The 23,772-nt window shown below is 42.0% G+C and overlaps 1 protein-coding gene across 1 annotated transcript in view; it reads left to right on the forward strand.

Annotated features, from left to right (window-relative positions):
* PDE10A (phosphodiesterase 10A) overlaps positions 1 to 23,772 on the forward strand; it is a 270,323-nt gene that overhangs the window by 207,090 nt on the left and 39,461 nt on the right. Inside the window, exons 14-17 of the mRNA XM_057490292.1 lie at positions 528 to 670; positions 2,616 to 2,699; positions 4,175 to 4,325; positions 16,984 to 17,139. Of these exons, the coding sequence (XP_057346275.1) occupies positions 528 to 670; positions 2,616 to 2,699; positions 4,175 to 4,325; positions 16,984 to 17,139 (534 nt within the window). The remainder of the gene's footprint in view (positions 1 to 527; positions 671 to 2,615; positions 2,700 to 4,174; positions 4,326 to 16,983; positions 17,140 to 23,772) is intronic.

Genomic DNA, 23,772 nt, shown 5'->3' on the forward strand with positions numbered 1-23,772 from the left:
ACTTCGGTCAAACATTTTTGAGATTCCCTGGACTAGAGGATTTTGAGATCATCCAGAACTAAGCTAAATATTTTTAAAAGGCAGAAAAAATACTGTAACTCTTGACTCAGTTTCTTTCTTAGTCCGTTTGGGCTGCTAGAACAAAACGCCCTAGACTGGGTGGTTTACAGACACCTGACATTTGTTTCTTGCAGCTCTGGAGGCCAAGAGGCCAGGTTCAAGGTACCAGCAGATAAATACCAAGTAGTCTCATGAGCCAAAGATAATGCCTAGTAAACAGACATTTGTTAGAATTTAATGTCTTTAAAACAAATGCGATTTAAAAAAAAATACTTGTTTTGTATCTAGAAAGTCGTGTGTGGTATCTTCAGTGTACGTGGGAATGTATAGTAATAGCTAGTGGTAGTGATAGCAGTTAGGTCTCAGTTATAGTTCTGATACTTCCCTACCAAATTTTCACCTTTAATGGCATAATTACTTTAAAGCATCTTCTACTTTATTTTTTATTCATTGGGTTTGCTTTCCAGATGTATCACAGAATCCGTCATTCCGAGTGCATTTACCGGGTGACCATGGAAAAGCTATCCTACCACAGCATCTGCACCGCCGAGGAGTGGCAGGGCCTCCTGAGCTTCAGTCTCCCTGTGCGTCTCTGCAAAGAAATCGAATTGTGAGTATTGGTCTTGTCAGTTTCTTGAGAAACAGATTTTGTATTTGATTGAACTTAAAGTGAAATGGGTGTACAATTAGAATTAAGAACGTAGTTTCATGTGTTGCTATTTGCTCTTCTAAGGTGGTTCCAAATCTTATGGTAGGACTTGGAAATAAAGGGCAGATGTCTTTCTCTTCAGAGAAAGTCTGTACATGATTTTGATATGAAACCTAAACATTAGTTTTTCTTGTTAGCCTTTTGAACACTTTACACCATGTAGTATTTAATGTTCAAAATGGCATTTAATGTTAGATAATTAAAGTTTTCATTTCTATACAAATTTATGAATTTGTGAATTTAGTACTAATTCATTCAACTTTTACACTCTGTTTTCTAATTCTTGCTGATACTATAAATCTCTGGTAGTAGGACCTATGATTATTTGTATTCTCATTATAAGTGCAAGCTAACACTACTTAACACATAAATAAATCATCCAAAGTGACCCAGCATTGATCATTTGCCTTGTAATCGGAAATACAGTATTGTTAACTCAGTAAAGGAGGCCATTAGACTGGCAGCTGTAATGCTCTGGTGCCCTGTGTAAGGAAGCCAAAATCTAAGTCTGTAAGTGCCTCAAGGTTATGAGGTGGAAACCTGAGGAGACCCACTTGGGAACAGCTGACCCAGTGAAGCTGCCGCTGGGCAACAGCCTTCCGCCTCTGCCCCTGCCCCTGCCCCTCTCCTTGGATGGGGTCCCCTGGCTCCTGTCTGCAGGGCGCGGCCAACCACTTCTGGTTTGGTGCTACCCTAAACCAATGGATTTTTGTTCAGATAGACTCATAAGACTTTTAAAATGCCTCAGTTTATCTTTTAATACTATATATATTATATACTGTGATTTTATAAGAAATTGGTCTTTGTATCTAGCTCCTGGCACAGAGCTCCTAGAACCCTGATTATTTCCTGAGTGGTTTGGGTCAGAGAGGTGACTTTTGTTAGCCATAGTAAACCTCTTTTAAGCACACTTAGTAGTGTTGATGCTAATGAGTGATTCCTGGAGGGCTGGTCTGGGTGCCTGAGGAACAAGCCCTGAGATGGGACGGTGGAATAGTCAATCCCACTCTGGACTCCTGCCTCCAGGGAGCCAGGAGGGGATTCAGTTCATCGCCAATGACCAGTGATTTAATCAATCTCACATATGTAGTAGAACCTTCCCAGACCGTAAACAAGGGGTTCAGAGAACTTCCAGGTTGGGGAACACAACACGCGGGGTCCTAGGGAGGTGGTGCCTCCAAAGGGGCATGGGCGCTCTGCACCCACCCCATGCATCTGCCCTCTGGGGCCCCTGCAGCTGGCTGTTCCTGAGCTCTATCCTTAGTAATAAACCCGTGACAGTAAGTAAGGTGCAGCCCGGAGTTCTGTGAGCTGTACTCGCACATCATCAGACCTGAGGCGGGGCCGGGGGAGCCTCTGGCACAGGGCTGCTGACCCGCGGCCTGTACTTGCAGTGGCCCTCACAAGCAGGGGCGGTCTGTGGGACTGAGCCCTTCACCTGTGGCCTGTGAACTGAGTTGTATGGCACCCCATTGGTGTCCCCGAAGAACTGAAGAATTACTTGGTGTGGAAAACTATACATTTGTGTCAAAAGTGTTGGAACTAGAGAAAAATGGTTTATTTTAATTCTTTACTGTTCTGTTTATTTGGGTTAAAATGTTAGTAACTAAATTACCAAATGAAAAATAGCTAATAATGAGATGAAGTTCTTCAGGGAATATGTGACCTTTCTTCCTGGAAACCTTTACTACAGCAGAGGTGTGACTGAGCAGGCAGGGAAAGAGATGGCAGAGTGCCCAGTGCTTTTTAGTTTCTTGATAGACCAGAAGGGAAATTACTTCCTTTACTTGCTGTTATGTCTTTCCGCACTACATTTACTAATCAACCTCCCTGTTTCTCATTTCAGATTCCACTTTGACATTGGTCCTTTTGAAAACATGTGGCCTGGAATTTTTGTCTATATGGTCCACCGGTCCTGTGGGACATCCTGGTATGAATGACTTAGAAACTTCTATTTAAACCACTGAGTTGATCCGACCTCTCCCCACCACCTAATGCCTGGACACTTCCTTGGTTTATAATTATCTTAAAATGTGCCATATATAAAATATTTTTTCTTAATATTTAAAAAGGGCTAAGATTGTTGAACAAAGCCACCCTCTTCAGATTGCCCTTAAAGGCTTCCGAGCTCTCTGGTCTTACAGCCTTGGCCAGCAACCACGGATCTAACCAGGTGGCCATGTAAAAGTAAGTTAAAATTACCTTAGGCTGTATAACTGGAAGAGGTAAGGGTTACTACCCAGCATAATTACGTACTATGTTTAGTGTGTGTTTTGGAATATATACATAAATTTAGCATCGACTTTCCACTTACCTTACAGATGAGTGAGAACAGCTGTGAGAGAAACAAGTCCCCTCCTCAGAGTTGGCGCTTTATTAACAGTGTGCCAGTGGCCGTGTGGTTGACAGACACTCCCCTCTCACTTGGTCCCGTCCTGGCGCCGGTCGTGACTTTATGTCTGATCTTTTACAACTTAAACACACATGCTTAAAATGCAAGAACTGATTTTTCCTCCTCTCCTTTTTGCTCATTTAGTCATCAGGTGGCCTCTAGAGGCTCTTAGTTTTTCTAGAACTGAATTGTCACTCCTTTCCTATTGGATTCATATCTTCTTCTACTTCTATCAGTTTCATAAATTGCTATTTTAAAAGGATGCCCACAGGACAGCTAACGCCACTTATTTGTTAGATATCAGTTGGCAGTTTGACCAGTTGGAACTCTTAAAATGACACATCTTTATACTTAAAGGACATTTAAAAATATCCAGTGTAGAAAAAGGTATATATTTTTAGAAGTATTATGAACTCTAATCCCTGGCATTTCAAAGAGCCCTGTTTTATGTTGATGAGCTTTTGTTTTAATCTTCAGTCCATTGAAAGAGTTGGTAGGGTGTAAAAGTAGTATAAATACATGATAATATAAAAATAAAATATAATATAGTACAAAAACGTATTTCATATTCTTCCATGTACTGTGTCAGGTTTTGGATATGGTCATTTGCCACTTAATAATTTGAGCAGACCATAATAATACAGGATTCTTTCTGAAAGGATAATCACCCATCTAGAATATCCTCGTGGTATGTACATTTGCATTTCATGGATGTGAACACGATTTTTGAAAATTATTAGGTCAGAATACCCTGGGGCAAGATGAAAATAGGCTGTCACATGTTGAGCACTGAGATGTAGGAAATGCCCGTGAGGTCAGGCAGGCCGTGCAGCTAGTGATGGTCCCCTGCAGGCTGACTGGCCTCTGCTTCCTCCCTCCTGGGCCAGTCACTAAATCAGAGCAGACGGGCCAAAGGGGCTTCCTCCCTCAGCCGGCCAGAGACCCGGCGTGTGTGTCTGAACCAGGATCCTCTCCTGGAATGTATGACTCATAACATTTTCTCTTCCACAAAGCTTTGAGCTGGAAAAGCTGTGTCGCTTCATTATGTCTGTGAAGAAAAACTACCGGCGGGTTCCTTACCACAACTGGAAGCATGCGGTCACTGTGGCCCACTGCATGTATGCCATACTCCAGAATAGCCACGGGCTCTTCACCGACCTCGAGGTAGGTGTGCACACACTCCTCTGCTCCACTGCGCACAACCTGAGTGTTCAAGCAAATCCTACACATCGGGAGCCCATTTATGAACTGCAGAGGTGACATTTTTTTTCCAGGACGAGTTTTGGTTCAGTAAATTAATGGGAGCACGCTCTTTAGATGGCTGTGCCTGAACATTCTTCATGTCATTGTACAAAAGAAATGTAGATAGAGAAGTTCCAACTGCACCAAAATATCTCCAAGGAAGCACTAATTTTTATAGTCTTTCTTCCCTGTTAAATAAAGCTTATCTTTTCTGAAAGGGTATAAACAAAGCAAATTTTTCTCATTGCCCTGATGTGCCCTGAATAATGTAGACATGTCCTACTGATTTGAACCCCAGAGCATTAAACATATTAAGACCTAATGCTTATTTGACCTTTTCTAGGAGACGGGCTCTGTGATGCTTCACTAATTTACTCCATTTGCATACCCAGACTCACTGATACCATCAAAGATTTGGAGATGGCCTAGCTGTTCCTACCCTGCTGGCAAACCCCCTCCTCCCAGCCCAGCCCAGTGCTTGGTGATGGGGGTGCCTTAGCCCCGCCATGCTGATCCCCTGGTCTGGACCATCCTTGCCACCACGCATGTCCTCTCCCCACATGGTCCCAGTAATGCCGACAGAAGCCCTGAGTTGAATCTCCTCTTCTCTTTTCCTCTGTAAAACTGGTGTCATGCTTCAGGAGACATGTGACTGTGCAGAGAAGGGGGCTGTCATCCGTGATAAAACATTGTGCTTCTCCCAAAGTCCCATTACCCTAGACCCAGTGCTCTCAAGGTTCAGGCCTATCCTTTTTCTATCCCGTCAGACCAAACTCACAATCTAGGCAGGAAACCTAGAAGGGGCCTTTTGAAAAAAAAATACTATTTCAAAGAAAGAGTCAAAATTTTCCTTTTTTAAAATAGTCTTTACATGAGACTTAGGTAGGCTAATAAATTATTTATTGTTTATCATCCTCCCCCAAAAAATAGATGAAATTTGTTATTCTTACAAAATTTTATAAAATCCATTTCACTGAAACCCTATATTTTTGAGACTTTAAACATTTTTTCCATTCAATTCTTTTGAAGGAAGGAATTTAATTGTCTTTTTTGCCATAGGATAACCTGTGAGTTTGAGAACTATAGAAATTATAATTCTAAATTACATTGAAATTTATATTCAGAAATGGAAAATTACAAATGAGAAAAATTTTATTGCTACTACATATGGAATCAAGTATCCTAATTCATTTCTAGAATTAAACATTTTTTCCTAAAAACTGGTTATTTGGCTAAAAATAATCTTAAAACAACATATGTAAATAATCAAACTGTAAAGGGAATATTTAATCTCTATGAGTGCTAGAAATTACTATTTGATTTATTAAAGGAAAATGTTAATATTCAGATGCTTGATTCTGAAATACTTTTAACACTACACATTATATCAGAAACAAAATAGGTAAAAAAGAAATTGGGAAGATGTAGAGGCAGACCTTGTTTTATTGCACTTTGCAGATACTGCCTTTCTTCAGATTAAGTGTTTGTGGCAGCCCTGAGTTGAGCAAATATGTCTGTGGGCACCATGTTTCCAATAGCATTTGCTTACTTTGTGTATCTGTGTCACATTTTGGTAATTTTTGCAACATTTCAAACATTTTCATTAGTGTTACTTTTGTTAGGATGATCTGAGATTAGGGATCTTTGATGTCATTATTGTCATTGTTTTGGGACACCAGGAATGTGCCAGTAGGAGAGCAAATTTAATCCATGAATGTCATGTGTGTTCTGACTGCTCCACTAATTGGCCAGTACCCCCATCTCTGTCCTCTCTTCTGGGGCCTCTCTGTTCCCAGAGACAAAACAGTACTGAAATCAGGCCAGTTAATAAATCTCAATGGCCTCTGAGTGTTCAAGTGGAAGGAGGAGTCACATGTCTCTCATTTTCAATCAAAAGCTGGAAATGATTAAGCTCCGTGAGGAAGGCAGGTCAGAAAGCTGAGAGGCTGAAGTAGGTCTCTTGTGAAGAGCAGCCACATTGGGAAGGCAAAGGAAAAGTTCTTGAAGGAAATGGAAACTGCTCCTCCAGTGAGCACACAAGTGATAACAGTGAGCTGAGCCATCTTTCTTGCTGATAGAGAAAGTTTGAGTGGTCTGGAGATAAGATCAAACCAGCCACAGCACCCCCTATGGCCAAGGCTTCATCCAGAGTAAGACCCTGACTCTCTTCAGTTCTGTGAAGGCTGAGGGAGGGGAGGAAGCGTGAGGAGAAAAGTCTGAAGCCAGCAGAGGTTGGTTCATGAGGTTTAAGGAAAGAAGCGTCTCCACAGCATCTGAGTGCAGGTGAGGCCACAGGAGCTGGTGGAGGAGCTGTAGAAAGTTACCCAGAAGGTCCAGCTAAGATGACTTATGAAGGCGACTCCCCTACACAACAAGATTTCCAAGGTAGATGAAACAATCTTCTATTGGAAGAAGATGACATCTAGGACTTTCATAGCTGGAGAGGAGAAGTCAGTGCCTGGCTCATAGCTTCCAAGGACAAGCTGATTCTCCTTTTAGGGGCTAATGCAGCCAGGGACTTTAATTTAAAGCCAGCGCTCACTGACCATTCTGAAATCTTTGTGCCCTTAAAAATTATGCTAACTCTAATCTGCCTGTGCTCTAGAAATGGAAAAACAAAGCCTGGATGACAGTACATATGTTTTCAACATGATTTATTGCATATTATAAGCCCACTCTTGAGACCTACTGCTCAGAAAAAAGGATGTCTTTCAAAATATTACTGCTTACTGATAATGCACCTGGTCAGCCAAGAGCTCTGGTGGAGACATACAGTGAGATTCATGCTCTTTCCATGCCTGCTCACACAGCATCCATTCTGCAGCCTATGGATCGAGGAGAAATTTTGACCTTCAAATCGTATTATTTAAGAAATACATTTCATAAGGCCATGGTACCATAGACAGTGGTTATTCTGATGGATCTGGGCAAAATAAATTGAAAAATCTTCTAGAAAAAACATTAAGAATATTATTGATTCCTGGGAAGAAGTCAGAATATCAACATTAACAGGAAGGAGTCTGGAAGAAGTTGGTTCCAACCCTCCTGGATGACTGCAGTGGAGGAAGTCACTGCAGATGTGGGAGAAACAGCTGGAGAACTAGAATTACCAGTGGAGCCTGAAGACAGGACCAAATTGTGGCCATCTCATGATAAAACTTTAAAGGATGAGGATTTGCTTCTTATAGATGGGCAAAGAAAGTGGCTTGTTGAGATGGAACCTGCTCTTGGTGAGGATGCTATGAAGATCGTTGAAATGACAACAAAGGACTTAAGAGTATGACAACAGCCTCACTGCTGAAGCAGTGGCAGTGTTAGATAAAGGTGATTCAAATTTTGAAATTCTACTGTTGGTAAAATGTTATCAAAAAGAACAGTGTACTACAGAGAAATCATTCATGAAAGGAAAAGTCAGTTGATGAAGCAAACTTCACCATTGTCTCATTTTAAGAACTGGCCCCAGCCACCCCCGCCTTCAGCAGCCACCACCCTGACCAGTCAGCAGCCGTCCACATGGAGCCGAGCCCTCCACCAGCAAAAGCAGTATGACTCACTGAAAGCTCAGGTGGAGGTTAGCATTTTTTAGCAATAAAGTATCAAAAAAATCATTTTAGTCATTTTATTGAGTTACTTGCCTTACTGTGGCAGTCTGGAATGGAACCTGCAATATCTCTGAGGTGTTTCTGTACATAACAGCTTCATCTACTGTGCAAGATTTTAAAACCTTGAAATGTCTTACCAGATTCATCATGGTTGACACAGCATAAAATACAATCCAAAACCAAAATGATACTTGGAACATAATTAATTCAGTTATCCAAACACCACTGATCACACAGCAATGATAGCATGCAGACGTCATCAGTGTAAGGGTGCTGATGGTCTGGAAACCTTTCTGTGCATTAGCTTGCAGGAGAAACTAGTTATGCTCAGTGAGGATAAGGAAAGAGCAGGGTGGACAGATACAGATAAAGTGGTGGGAATTTCTGCAGATCCCCTTGACTTCATCAGCATTTGCCCTCAGTGGGCTCTGAGTTCACACACCCAAGGGAATGATCCCCTGGATTCCTCTCCAGAACTGGCCCTTCCACTTGACCACGTCCACTGCTTCCACCTGTCCACGGATACTGTCCTTGAAATGCCTCTCTTCTCCTCCACTGCCACGTTGCCTGTCTGCTGGGTGGGCCTATCTGCATGTGGCTTGCTGTGGCACTTCCTTCCTGATCCACCCTCGTGATCTGTGTCTCCACTCAGCTTCCCCCTGATTTCTTAGCTCTTTGCTACACATCTAAGGAAGAGCTGCTGTGCTCAGGTCCCGGCCCCACTCCCTGAGCTTGGTTGGCCAGGAGAGGGGCCAGTGTTCAGTGTTTCCTCTGAGTTGCTATCATCCCCTGGCTGCCAGGACGCCCAGCACTCTAGGTCCCCTCTGACCGCGGTGGCTGTTCCTCCTTAATCCTGCCGGGCTTGGATTTGTTTGTTTTTTTCCGTGATTCTCTTCCCTTAGACTTTTTTTTTATATTAAGGTGTCATTGGTATACAATCTTATGAAGGTTTCACATGAACAGCACTGTGGTTACTACATTCCCCCATATTATCAAGTCCCCCCACATACCCCATTGCAGTCACTGTCCATCAGCATAGTAAGATACTGTAGGGTCACTACTTGTCTTCTCTTTGCTCTACTGCCTTCCCCGTGCCCTTCTCTACATTATGTGCGCTAATAATACCCTTTAATCTCCTACTCCCTCCCTCCTCACCCACCCTCCCCAACCCCTTCCCTTTGATAACCACTAGTCCCTTCTTGGAGTCTGTGATTCTGCTGCTGTTTTGTTCCTTCAGTTTTTCTTTGTTCTTATACTCCACAAATGAGAGATATCATTTGGTACTTGTCTTTCTCTGCCTGGCTTATTTCACTGGGCATAATACACCATCCATGTTGTTGAAAATTGTAGGATTTGTTTTCTTTTTATGGCTGAATAATATTCCATTGTGTATATGGGCCACATCTTCTTTATCCATTCATCTACTGATGGACACTTAGGTTGCTTCCATGTCTTGGCTATTGTAAATAGTGTTGTGATAAACATAGGGGTGCATATGTCTTTTTGAATCTGGGATCATGATTTCTTTAGGTAAATTCCTAGGAGTGGAATTCCTGGGTCAAATGATATTTCTATTTTTAGTTTTTTGAGGAACCTCCATATTGCTTTTTTTTCTTCTTTTATTTTTTTATTTTGGCATCATTAATATACACTTACATGAGCAACATTGTGGTTACTAGATTCCCCCATTATCAAGTCCCCACCACATCCCTTAGACTTCTTAATGTTGGAATTCTTGACAGCTCAAGACTTTGACCTCCTCCACCCACAAATGGCACCCTTGGTGGGTCTAGCCAGTCCTGGAGCCCTAAATGCCATGTGTACACTGACACTTGCCTTTCCCCAAGAAGGTTAGACTTCAGCAGACACCTGTCTACTGAACTTGCAGTCTCCTAACTTTTAACTAAACATTCTGCCTCACTCTGATCTGAGCTCCTGGCCTGTCTCCTCAGCCTACACCACCTGCAACCCTCCCCATCCTGTTGATGCCAGTCTGACCGCTTCTAAGATCCAAAACTTTGCAGCCATGCTTGCCTCCTCTAATCTCTACCCTCCCACCCAGCCCTGCTTTCCTTTCACTCCAGGCTCCCAGAAAACCCTGTTGACTGCCTGCAGGACCAACCAGGCTTTGCTTATATCTTACATTGCTATCATCCTGGTCTAGGCTTCTATTATATATTCACCTGAATTACTAGGAAAGCCCCTCATGGGTCTCCCTTACACCCCTGGAGGTGTTCTCAACACAGTTGCGAGCATGGTGATCTTTTAAAAATGTAAGTTAGGAAAGGATTAAAGATGGCGGCGTGAGAGAACAGACAGAGGCTTCCTCCTAAAACTGGATGTAATTAGAAAATATAGTTGGCACAACTACAGGAAAGAGGATGGTGTCAGACTGCATACACCTGGAGAAAAGAGCAAACCTCACCGAACAGGGTAACGTACCAGAGCTGTGGCTCCGTGGGACCTGAGCCCCTCCCCCACCCCAGCTCACCGGCGGGAGGAAGAAAACCAGAGCAGGGAGGGAGTGGAAGGCTTGGGACTGCTGAATACCTAGCTCTGGAGATCTACGCTGGAAGCACAAACCTACATTTCATGGTGCTTTCATGAGACTCGCATGACTACCGGGTTGGAAAGTTAATACAGGCAGAGTTCCTGCGGAGACTGGAATTCCAGCCACTTGTGGAAAGCAGGGATCCATACCCGGCTGCTCTGGGACAAAAACTTATACCTGTGTGCTCCGCCCACTGGCTCAGGCAGTGGAGACAGGCACAGCAGCCAGGAGGCGGAGAACAGCTCTTTCCTCCCCCCCCAGGCACCAGTACCGCTCCCCTGCGACCCCCGACATTGCTTCAGGGGCTGAGCAGCTCCAGAGACTACAGCTTATGGACACTAGAGGGTGCCATATACAAAAATGAAACGCCAAAGGAACCTTGTCCAGAGTAAAATTATTAATACAACTCCCGAGAAAGATATAAATGATATGGACCTCGTGACTCTTCCTGAAAGGGAGTTCAAAATAAAAATCATCAACATTCTAATGGAGGTATGGAAAGACATCCAAGAACTCAGGAATGAATTCAGGTCAGAGATCCAATCGTTAAATAACACAATGGAGGGTATTAAAAGCAGGTTGGATGTGGTGGAGGAGACAATAAATGAAATAGAAACTAGAGAAGAGGAATACAAAGAAGCTGAGGCACAGAAAGAAAAAAGGATCTCTAAAAATGAAAGAATATTGAGAGAACTGTGTGACCAATCCAAGCAGAACAATATTCACATCATAGGGATACCAGAAGAAGAAGAAGAAGAGAGAGAAAGGGATAGAAAGTGTCTTTGAGGAGGTAGTTGCTGAAAACTTCCCCATTCTGGGGAAGGACATAGTCTCTCAGGCCATGGAGATCCACAGATCCCCCAACACAAGGGACCCAAGGAAGACAACACCAAGACACACAGTGATTAAAATGGGAAAGAGCAAGGATAAGGACAGACTGTTAAAAGCAGCCAGAGGCAGAAATAAGATCACATACAAAGGAAAGCCCATCAGACTAACATCAGACTTCTCAGCAGAAACCTTGCAGGCCAGAAGGGAGTGGCATGATGTATTTAATGCCATGAAGCAGAAGGGCCTGGAACCAAGATTACTTTATGTGGTAAGATTATCATTTAAATTTGAAGGAGGGATTAAACAATTCCCAGATAAGCAAAAGCTGAGAGAATTTACCTCCCACAAACCATCTCTACAGTCTATTTTCGAGGGACTGCTATATATGGAAGTGTTCCTAAGGTTGAATAGCTGTCACCAGAGGTAATAAAACCACAGTAAAGAAAATAGAACAGCTAATTACAAAGCAAATGCAAAATTAAATTAACTATCCCCAAACAAAAAGTACAGAATTTGATATCTAATATATAAAGAATGAAGGAAGAAGAAAAAGGAGGAGAAATAGAAAAGAACCTTTAGATTGTGTTTGTAACAGCATACTAAGTTAAGTTAGACTCTTAGATAGTAAGGAAAGTAATCTGGAACCTTTGGTAACCACGAATCTAAAGCTTGAAATGGCAATAAGTACATACCTATCGATAATCACCCTAAATGTAAATGGACTGAATGCACCAATCAAAAGACATAGAGTCACTGAATGGATAAAAAACAAGACCCATCTATATGCTGCTTACAAGAGACTCAGCTCAAACCCAAAGACATGCACAGACTAAAAGTCAAGGGATGGAAAAAGATATTTCATGCAAACAATAGGGAGAAAAAAGCAGGCGTTGCAGTACTAGTATCAGACGAAATAGACTTCAAAACAAAGAAAGTCACAAGAGATAAAGAAGGACATTACATAATGATAAAGGGCCCAGTCCAACAAGAGGATATAACCATTCTAAATATATATGCACCCAACACAGGAGCACCAGCATATGTGAAACAAATACTAACAGAACTAAAGGAGGAAATAGAATGCAATGCATTCATTTTAGGAGACTTCAACACACCATTCACTCTAAAGCACAGATCCACCAGACAGAAAATAAGTAAGGACACAGAGGCACTGAAAAACAGAATAGAACAGATGGACCTAATAGACATCTATAGAACTCTACACCCAAAAGCAACAGGATACACCTTCTTCTCAAGCGCACATGGAACATTCTCCAGAATAGACCACATACTAGGCCACAAAAAGAGCCTCAGTAAATTCAAAAACATTGAAATTCTACCAACCAACTTTTCAGACCACAAAGGTATAAAACTAGAAATAAATTGTACAGAGAAAGCAAGAAGGCTCACAAACACCTGGAGGCTTAACAACACGATCCTAAATAATCAATGGATCAATGACCAAATTAAAAAGCAGATCTAGCAATATATGGAAATAAATGACAACAACACAAAGCCCCAACTTCTGTGGGATGCAGCGAAAGCAGTCTTAAGAGGAAAGTATATAGCAACCCAGGCATATTTAAAGAAAGAAGAACAAACCCAAATGAATAGTCTAACATCACAATTATCAAAATTGGAAAAAGAAGAACAAATGAGGCCTTAAGTCAGCAGACGGAGGGACATAATAAAGATCAGAGAAGAAATAAATAAAATTGACAATAATAAAACAATAGAAAAAATCAATGAAACCAAGAGCTGGTTCTTTGAGAAAATAAACAAAATAGATAAGCCTCTAGCCAGACTTATTAAGAGAAAAAAAAGAATCAACACACATCAACAGAATCAGAAACAAGAAAGGAAACATCATGACGGACCCAACAGAAATACAAAGAATTATTAGAGACTACTATGAAAACCTATATGCTAAGAAGCTGGGAAACCTAGAAGAAATGGACAACTTCCTAGAAAAATACAACCTTCCAAGACTGACCAAGGAAAAAACACAAAATCTAAACAAACCAATTACCAGCAAAGAAATTGAAGTGGTAATCAAAAAACTACCCAAGAAAAACAAAACCCCCGGGCCAGATGGATTTACCTCAGAATTTTATCATACATACAGAGAAGATATAATTCCCATTCTCCTTAAAGTTTTCCCAAAAATAGTAGAGGAGGGAATACTCCCAAACTCATTCTATGAAGCCAGCATCACCCTAATACCAAAACTTGGCAAAGACCCCACCAAAAAAGAAAATTACAGACCAATATCCCTGATGAATGTAGATGCAAAAATACTCAACAAAATATTAGCAAACCGAGTTCAAAAATACATCAAAAGGATCATACACCATGACCAAGTGTGATTCATCCCGGGGATGCAAGGATTTACAACATTCGAAAATCCATCAACATCATCCACCACATAAACAAAAAGAAAGACAAAAACCACATGATCATCTCCATAGATGCTGAAAAAGCATTCGACAAAAGTCAACATCCATTCATGATAAAAACTCTCAACAAAATGGGTATAGAGGGCAGGTACCTCAACATAATAAAGGCCATATACGATAAACCCACAGCCAACATCATACTGAACAGCAAGAAAATCTGAAAGCTTTTCCTCTGAGATTGGGAACAAGACAGGGATGCCCACTCTCCCCACTGTTATTCAACATAGTACTGGAGGTCCTAGCCACGGCAATTAGACAAAAGAAAGAAATACAAGGAATCCGAATTGGTAAAGAAGAAGTCAAACTGTCACTATTTGCAGATGACATGATATTGTACATAAAAAACCCCAAAGACTCCACTCCAAAACTACTAGAACTGATATTGGAATACAGCAAAGTTGCAGGATACAAAATTAACACAGAGAAATCTGTGGCTTTCCTGTACACTAACAATGAACTAATAGAAAGAGAAATCAGGAAAACAATTCCATTCACAATTGCATCAAAAAGAATAAAATACTTAGGAATAAACCTTACCAAGGAAGTGAAAGACCTATACCCTGACCTACTACAAGTCACTCTTAAGAGAAATTAAAGGGGACACGAACAAATGGAAACTCATCCCATGCTTGTGGCTAGGAAAAATTAATATCGTCAAAATGGCCATCCTGCCCAAAGCAATATACAGATTCGATGCAATCCCCATCAAATTACCAACAGCATTCTTCAGTGAAATGGAACAAATAGTTCAAAAATTCATATGGAAACACCAAAGACCCCGAATAGCCAAAGCAATCCTAAGAAGGAAGAATAAAGTGGGGGGTATCTCGCTCCCCAGATTCAAGCTCTACTACAAAGCCACAGTAATCAAGACAATTTGGTCCTGGCACAAGAACAGAGCCACAAACGAGTGAAACAGAATAGAGACTCCAGATATTAACCCAACAATATATGGCCAATTAATATACGATAAAGGACCCATGGACATACAGTGGGGAAATGACAGTCTCTTCAATAGATGGTGCTGGCAAAAATGGACAGCTACATGTAAGAGAATGGAACTGGATCACTGTCTAACCCCATACACAAAAGTAAATTCGAAATGGATCAAAGACCTGAATGTAAGTCATGAAACCATAAAACTCTTAGAAAAAAACATAGGCAAAAATCTCTTGGACATAAACGTGAGTGACTTCTTCATGAACATATCTCCCCATGCAAGGGAAACAAAAGCAAAAATGAACAAGTGGAACTATATCAAGCTTAAAAGCTTCTGTACAGCAAAGGACACCATCAATAGAACAAAAAGGTATCCTACAGTATGGGAGAACATATTCTTAAATGACAGATCCGATAAAGGGTTGACATCCAAAATATATAAAGAGTTCACACGCTTCAACAAACAAAAAGCAAATAATCCCATTAAAAAATGGGCAGAGGAGCTGAATAGACAGTTCTCTGAAGAAGAAATCCAGGTGGCCAACAGGCACATGAAAAGATGCTCCACATCGCTAATCATCAGAGAAATGCAAATTAAAACCACAATGAGATATCACCTCACACCAGTAAGGATCGCCACCATTCAAAAGACAAACAACAAATGTTGGTGAGGTTATGGAGAAAGGGGAACCCTCCTACACTGCTGGTGGGAATGCAAATTAGTTTAACCATTGTGGAAAACAGTGTGGAGGTTCCTCAAAAAGCTCAAAATAGAAATACCATTTGACCCAGGAATTCCACTTCTAGGAATTTACCCTCAGAGTGCAGCACTCCAGTTTCAAAAAGACAGGTGCACTCCTATGTTTATCGCAGCACTATTTATAATAGCCAAGAAATGGAAGCAACCTAAATATCCATCAGTAGATGAATGGATAAAGAAGAGGTGGTACATATACACAATGGAATATTACTCAGTCATAAGAAAAAAATAGATCCTACCATTTGCAACAACATGGATGGAACTAGAGGGTATTATGCTCAGTGAAATAAGCCAGGCAGAGAAAGACAAGTACCAAATGATTTCACTCATCTGTGGAGTATAAGAACAAAGAAAAACTGAAGGAACAAACAGCAGCAAAATCACAGAACCCAAGAATGGACTAACTGTTACCAAAGGGAAAGGGACTGGGAAGGATGGGTGGGAAGGGAGGGATAAGGGCAGGGAAAAAGAAAGGGGGCCTTACTATTAGCATGTATAATGTGGGGGGGTCATAGGGAGGGCTGTGCAACACAGAGAAGACAAGTAGTGAGTCTACAGCATCTTACTATGCTGATGAACAGTGACTGTAATAGGGTTTGTGGGGGGGAACTTGTTGAAGGGGGGAATCTAGTAACCATAATGTTCTTCATGTAATTGTAGATTAATAACAATAAAATAAATAAAATTTAAAAAATGTAAGTTAGATGATTTCACCCCTAAAAACCCTGTCCTAAAATCTCTACTAAAAACCCTGTAATCGTTCCCTGGTTCACACAGAATAGAAGACCTGTAAGATCTTTAGCCCCTCTCCCTGCCCTTCTCTGTCCTTTACTCCCTGAAGCCCCACCACTTTCCTGTCCCTGCTTAGGGCAGGCTCACCTGCACGGACGTGCCCCAACTGCGCCCAGACCCCCTGGCCCTCTTCTTCTAGGACCTCCTGCTTCTCTTCCTCGGCTTCACATCCCTGCTTCCCCTGACTCCACGTGGTCTGCTCTGCCTCCCTCCTACCACATTCATCCTGCTCTGCTGTTTCCCTTTTTCAGTATAATTTGCCATTTTTCACATGCCATGATTTACTTGCCCCATTCTGTATTTATAATAACAGTAATATTATTAAAATTTAACATGAGAGAATTTTGAATGAAGAACCAAAACTCTCCTCCCCTGTACAGATGTGCTTTATCTGTCTGGACTCTGCATTAATTTGCCTTAATTTGATATCACCTAAACTTTTTCCCAGAGTTGAGCAGGAAAACTGAAGAGTAATTTGTCAAGTTCATTGCAGAAAAACTAAGAAGTTAGACTATTGGAATTGCAAAGACTTGTGAGGACGCTGGCCCCATCTGTGTCAGTGTGAGAGGACCGAGAAGCTCTAAGTCTGCGCACATCCTGTTTCTTTGTTTTGAACCTCCGGGCATTCTTGTTTTTTTTTTTTTTTAAGCGCAAAGGGCTGCTGATCGCGTGTCTGTGTCATGACCTGGACCACAGGGGCTTCAGTAACAGCTACCTGCAGAAGTTCGACCACCCCCTGGCGGCTCTGTACTCCACGTCCACCATGGAGCAGCACCACTTCTCCCAGACCGTGTCCATCCTCCAGGTGAGGCGTCCAGCGTGCAGGCCCTGCCCCTGCCATGCTGCGTCATCTCCAGACACATGGTGATGGTGATGTTGTTAGGACTCCTTCAAAACAGGCTGTTTTGAAGGAGTCCTACGTTTTAGTGTAAAACTTTATAGTCAGCATTAGAAAATTGTGGCTTCTTTGGAAAAAGAATCCTTTATGAAGACTTTGAATGATCTATTTTGCAATCACATTTGATTTTTAAAAGTGTACTACCCTGAGGCAAAGTTTTGTTCACATAGTCCATTTAATTTATATGGATTGTCATATTCTTGAACCAGAATGTATTGAACAGTAAGTCTTGGAAGCTACACAAATTCAAGTTTTTTAGTGCAGTGAAGTAGTTTTTCTTTTGTGTGTTCTGTTTTTTGTTTTTTCTGCTTTTAGATGTTCTTGGTGATTGATACAGACAGTGACAAGCCTCACTTGGCTGTGAGATATATAAGCTCCCTCACTTTAAACCTTCTTCCTCAAACTCACCTTAACAGGGTGGCTCTTTCCTCATAATGGTTTGATTGCTCCCACAGTTTTCTAAAATATGATCTGTGTTTGATGTAAGAATAGTGGACCCCGTTTCTTCTGCTCACTGGGAGCGCCTCCAAGCAGGAGAGGAATCTGTGGTCCCCAGACCTCTGAGTGTGGGTCAAGGGAAGGGTTTGGTTTCCAGGGTTGCCTAACAGCCAAACCGTGGTGGCAACGGCAGCAGTGACTGGCTGGGCCGAGTCAGGACGCAGAAAGGCATTTGCCGCTGGTGCGTCTTTTGTTCTGGGTACCTGGCCCCCCTCTGCGTGCCCAGGCCTGAGCTGCTCTCCCCAGCTTCTCCCCTCAGCTCCCATTGGTCCTGAATGCCTAGTGATCAGGAGCGCTGCATGCTCAGACCGTAAAAACCCAGCAGACTCGCCTGTTCAGGCCCCCAGTCCTCAGCACTGAGAAGGTAAATGAGGAACTTACTGCAGTGTATGCCCATCACCTGCTGGGTGAAGGGAGAGGGATTGTTTTGGATACGAGCCATTTTAGTAGCTGAAGGGTTCCAGCGATTGCTCCTGAGCTGGCTCTGTCCCTGAAATCAGTCTGTGATCACCAGCCTGATGTTCCCATGGCACCAACCCTTTCTTTACTTTTTTAAACAATGGGTGGATTGATATACACCTAAAAATTTAAGCAGGATAAAAGTTGTATGCTTGTTTATGTATCTGTGTGTGTATGTTGTTTATATATTATAGTATATACATATTTATATATACACATACATACATAAAACATGCTTTTTGTAAATAAACATTACAGAATTTCATGACCATTTACAATTTGTTTTGATCTTACTCATCCTGTGAGGATTTGTTTGCACAGGAAGAAGGACAGTTGCTAGAGGTTACATTTAGAAGTAATTAGGACTCATTAATTAGCAGCCACAGCCTAAGTGAATTCATACATTTGATTATGACAACATTTCTAGCAATTTAATCTGCAAATGAACTTTCATAGCCTTTGTAAAGTTTCTTTGGAAACCTATTTTTAATATAACAGAATCCATTTTGAAATAAACCAGGCATTTCACTGGTACATGGCTGCTGGTGGAATAAGAAGGAAATCCTGTGGCATGGCAGTGAGAGGCCCGGGCCCCCCTGAGCGCTGGGGAGACTCCTCCATGTGCCGCCATAGCGACGGAGTTCAGGAAGATGTATCTCCTCTCCAGCTGAGCCTCAGCAGTGCCGGGTTTCAGATTACATAGTGCAGTGTCCCTGGAAGGTCGGTGCCTAGTCTGATACACACACACACAAACACGTGACTGTCCACGGAGCAGAAAGGCAGGAAGAGGGTAACTGCTCACGGCCTGCCGTCGCTTCCATCAGAGTGAGAAAGCCCAGGACGGGCCCTTGTTGGGTGGGCAGCGAGGAGGTTAGTCAGGAAGGAACTGGGAAAGCACAAGAGCATCTAGGAAAAGCCAGGCCCACATTCTGGGCTTCCGCTGAGCCGCTGTTTCTCTCTCAGTGCGGAGCCTCGGGACTGGTGTCCCGGGGACTGTGCCCCAGAGCTGTGCGTGGGCTGCGCTAGGCCAGGGAGCAGAGTCCCCATGGGCGTCAGCAGTGAACGCTACTCCGGCCCGTCTGACCACTGCGGCCTCCTCCTTGTCTGCCAAGGAGCTTTCTTACTTTGCATCCCACGCTTGGCCTTCATCGCATTTTGTCTGTTTAACAACTTCTTTCCCCATTGATAGTTATTTGTCTAAGTTTGTTTCTCTCAAATCCATCTTCCATATAATGTCTGAACATGCTATTCTTCTGTTTAAAGTCACCATAACCTCAAGAATAAATTCTTTCTCTTAGTTGATAGCAAGCCCTTTTTGAATGGCCTCTGTCTGTCCAGGGCTGCTGTTATCTGCCCTGCTATTTCCTAACTCCGTGCCCTGGTCTAGGTTCCCTACTTGTAATTCTCCCACTGCTGTTCCATGGCCAGCTTCTCCTTAGCTTCAGGCTCAGCTCGGGCATCACCTCCTCCACTGAGATTATTTCATGACATCCCCACAGAGCTAGGGCACAGCCATGTGCCCCATTTACATGGCCCCTGAGCCCTCAAACATAACACATACCTGTGTTTTTCGAACCTAGAAATTCTGTGTCTGCGAGTTTAGCTTCCCCTACTCGGAATTACAAGCCCAGTGAGGATGGTCATCCCCCTCATTCTGCCCCTGTGGGTCTGCACATGTGGGAGGCGGCAGTCACCTACAGGGAGATATGTGGATAGGAGAGAATTCAGGGTAGGAAAACAATCCATGGGCCATTTTGTTTAGGGGAAAGTACGTAGAGATGTCTCTGTAGGACAGAAGGTTTAGGTGGTTCAGTAGTGGAATCTCCTTCAAGTATGGAGATTATTTTGTGTGGATGCTGACATCCAAGATTTCTTGCCTAAAACTTACCCACGTATGTTTACTAACTGTGGTAAAACCATTAGTGTTGGAATATTAAATCCATTTATTCTCTTCCCTGATGAGATATTAATGGTTATTTTGAATAATGAAGCTACCCTTTTTCTGTCTTTTTGTGAATATCGCCTGTTAAGTGCTCAAAAGTAAAAATTTCAGATAACAGACCAGTTAGGAATGGTTATTCTCATTATTAAAGTTTTCTTTATATTCTGTATTAATTTTGAATTTTCTAGTGCTTTTGAAATATGTTCAGATTTTAAGAAAGTTATCTTTATACCCAACATTCTGGGATCCCATGACATTTTCATTACTTTTTAATAGCGATAACATTTCTGTGACATGGCTAACAGGTTCTTGCATTTCGTCTGCACTAGATAGAGTGTACCTTTGCCTATTAGATTCGTAGCAAAATTGTTGCATTTACTTTCAGCACCGCTTTTAAGAATAGACGTAAGTGTATAACATGGAAGCTAGCTGCATCTGTCTTTCTTTATAGATGTTTTCCGAATAGACAGAAATGGTCTTTGCCCGTCAAGTTTATTTCTGGGCATGTCTGTCTGTCTGTGTGTTTCTGCTCCTCCTCTCCCTTACCTCTGACTGCAAGAGTTATACTGGTGGCTTTTTATCATCCTCATCATCGTCATAGTAATCACTGCATCATTTATTAGGTACTTACTATAAGCCAGAAACTTAAGAATCTCACACAGATTGACACATTTGATTTTTGTACTATCCTGTGTTACAGCTGATATTCATTCCATGCACATCAAAGAGGTTTAATCACTAGTCCACTGTTGCATAGCTAGTAAGCGGCAGAATGGGATCAGAAACTAGAATTGTTTGACAACAAGACCTGTGTTCTTAATTATGATACTAACATGCTTCCTAATATGTGGGTGGATGTAGCAGGTTAATTAAATATCAATGAATACTTGTTGCCTTTTCAAGGCACTGCAGTTGTGAATCCTGATGTAGTTAGTTGCATCATTGACGTTTTTCATCCCAAAGCCCCTGAGTGGTCTAGCCTGTGCCTGTGGCTTACTGTGGCATGATTTACAACCCAACCCAGGGAAGCCAGGATGGCTGGGAGTGAGGCCTGAAGTGGTTGGCACGTAGGTATCAAAATCGAGTGACAAGGCCCTTGCATATGAATCTCTTTCATAGAGCTGAGCAGCATAGGGCTTTGGGGAGAATTATTTATGAATAATATTTCAAAAGCTTGCTGAGGATGATTGACCAATCTGTCTGCCTACCTCCATTCTAATCTCCCTGCAGTCAGCATGGTTGCCAGAGAGATTGTCCTAAAACACAGGCCTCGCCATGGCCCAACCTCACTGAAAATCACTAGTTCCTCCTGTGACCCTCTGGGTGGTATTTCTGTGCTGTCACAGGCCTTTTCTGTTTGACTTTTTGGCTTTAGTTCTCTCCATTTCTCTGTTCTCACAATCCACTCAAGCTGCACTGGGATTGCTGTGGTCCCACCAACACACGTGCTCTCACGCTGCGCCTCCTGCCTGTCCTCCTTGTCCTTCTGGGTTCATGTCCCCACCTGGGCAGAGCCTCCCATGCCCTTGTGGACTCCCTCAGCTAACACGTCTGCAGAGACCACCCCACACTCCACTCTGTTTTACTGAGCACTTCTGTGCTTGTCTCCCCACTGAGCTGGGAACTCCTCAGAAAATGAACCTACATTGCTTTGGGCCTTGGATATAGTGCATACTAAACCACTAATTCTCTTACACAGAGTGACGCATGCACGCTAAGTACCTGCTGGACAAGTAAGACATGTTCTTCATTTGTGATGGGAAAGATACAGCTTGAATTAGGATGCTGAGAATCCTGAAATGGTGTTTGAGAGCCGGAAGGGACCACAGACATCATCCACTCAGAGTGGGTCCCTGAGGAGTCTGTCAGCATCAGGGCTGAACTGTCCACATTCTCTAATTAATCTCCCAGATCCCAGCTACTTAGAGCATCTACAAACAGAGCCCACTTGCATGCTTTCATATAAAAATTATATGCTGCTCAGCCAATTTGGGGCTTTAGAAACATTTCTGGGTATAAAGTGCTTGTTATTTAATGCTTGATTGATGCCAAATGAGATCAACGGCCCTGAATTAATATAAACTTCAAAGAATGTAACCTGGGATATTAACTATAATAAACTTATAAATGGATATATAAAAGTATTATACCATTTTATGAGGTTTTATTGTTACCAAATGTGAAATTAGTGCTTTCAGAAGATTTTAAGCTGTTTATCTGCTGTGTTTGCTTGCTGTATCTCCCGTGTTTAGTTTTGGTAGGAACAAAATGCCGATAAATATATGCCAGGTTCTGTTGAAAGGAAGGGGCCATTTATTGTTGTTTGCATAGTCATTCCCTTAACCCTAGTAGGATAAAGAAGGAGGCAGTAGAAGTGTCCCGGTTACACTTCTGTTATAAAAATCCTCTACTGAACCTTTTCACCTAGTTTCCTTTAGTACTGAGAAGTGACTTTTAAAAAATCATATGAAGTAGCCAGCAGAATATACAGATCCTTTCAAATGGGTCTTAATTTGTCTTAGATCCTGGATACTTTTGAGAACCTGGTGAAGACCTGTGTTATGGGCGACACCCAACAAATGACATGGAGTCACAGCGAGTTCATAACTCTGTGGCCCCGAGAGAACTTACAGATCCCAAGCTATGATGTCTTTATTTTAAACAGATTGAATTTTTTTTCAACATCATGCTAGGATATTTTTACACACCCTAATTTAGCAGTTTGCTGGTGATAGAATAAAGCATTTAAATAATCGAATGTGACTCGTCTTTAGAGGGCCAGCCGATGGCAGATGTGCGGGTGAGTGCCAAGCAGACACACACCAGCTGGCAGCATGTTGGTGGCAGGCGGGGCCCAGGGCTCAGGATCACGGTGTTGAGGCAGAAGCCAGCTGCTTCATTGTGTTACAATCAAATGAAAGAAAAGCAGATTTCAGAGTATGACTCAGAGTAAACATTTCTTTCTTACAACTTTCTAGTTGTACAGTTGAGGTTGGAAGGGACTTGAAAGGTTACCAAGTTCAACCGCTGTCCGGTGCTTGTAGCCCCTCCCCTTGTCCCCCTCAGTCACTAACCAGCCTCTTACTGAACTTCTGCACGCACAGCATTTCATGTAGTAACTCTGAATGCTTAGTCGTTCTTCCTGTGTTGAGCTGTAGTCCATTCTTATCACGTCCACCTCTATGACCTTGTTGTGTTCACGACAGCTGCCTCGGGTGAGACTGGAGTATAAAAATTACTGAAATGACCGGTTCATATAAGAACTGCAGTTTCCTTTCAGTCAAAGAAAAATACTGTTAATGTTTCAGAAAATAATTCATTTCAACCAGATATCAAAGGTTTATTTAAATTTTATAAGTTGAGAGTGAAATCATCTGTGTGAGGGTACTTTTATAAACTTAACAGCATTTTACAAATGTTTTACTAATATTATCATCAAGAAAATAACCAACCAGAACTAACTCCATTTGCTGCATTTACCATAGGACATTTTAAATATTCGTTAAAACCTTAAAAGTAAATAATACAGAAAGGTTCTGATTATTGGAAACAAATGGTATGCATACAGCCTTATTTCACAGTAATAGGAAGCAGACAATATCTTAGTGAGATGCCAAATTTTATTAAAAAATATACTTCAG

This window comes from Manis pentadactyla, chromosome 12 (genome assembly GCF_030020395.1).
Source record: "Manis pentadactyla isolate mManPen7 chromosome 12, mManPen7.hap1, whole genome shotgun sequence".
NCBI classification, from domain to species: Eukaryota; Metazoa; Chordata; class Mammalia; order Pholidota; family Manidae; genus Manis; species Manis pentadactyla.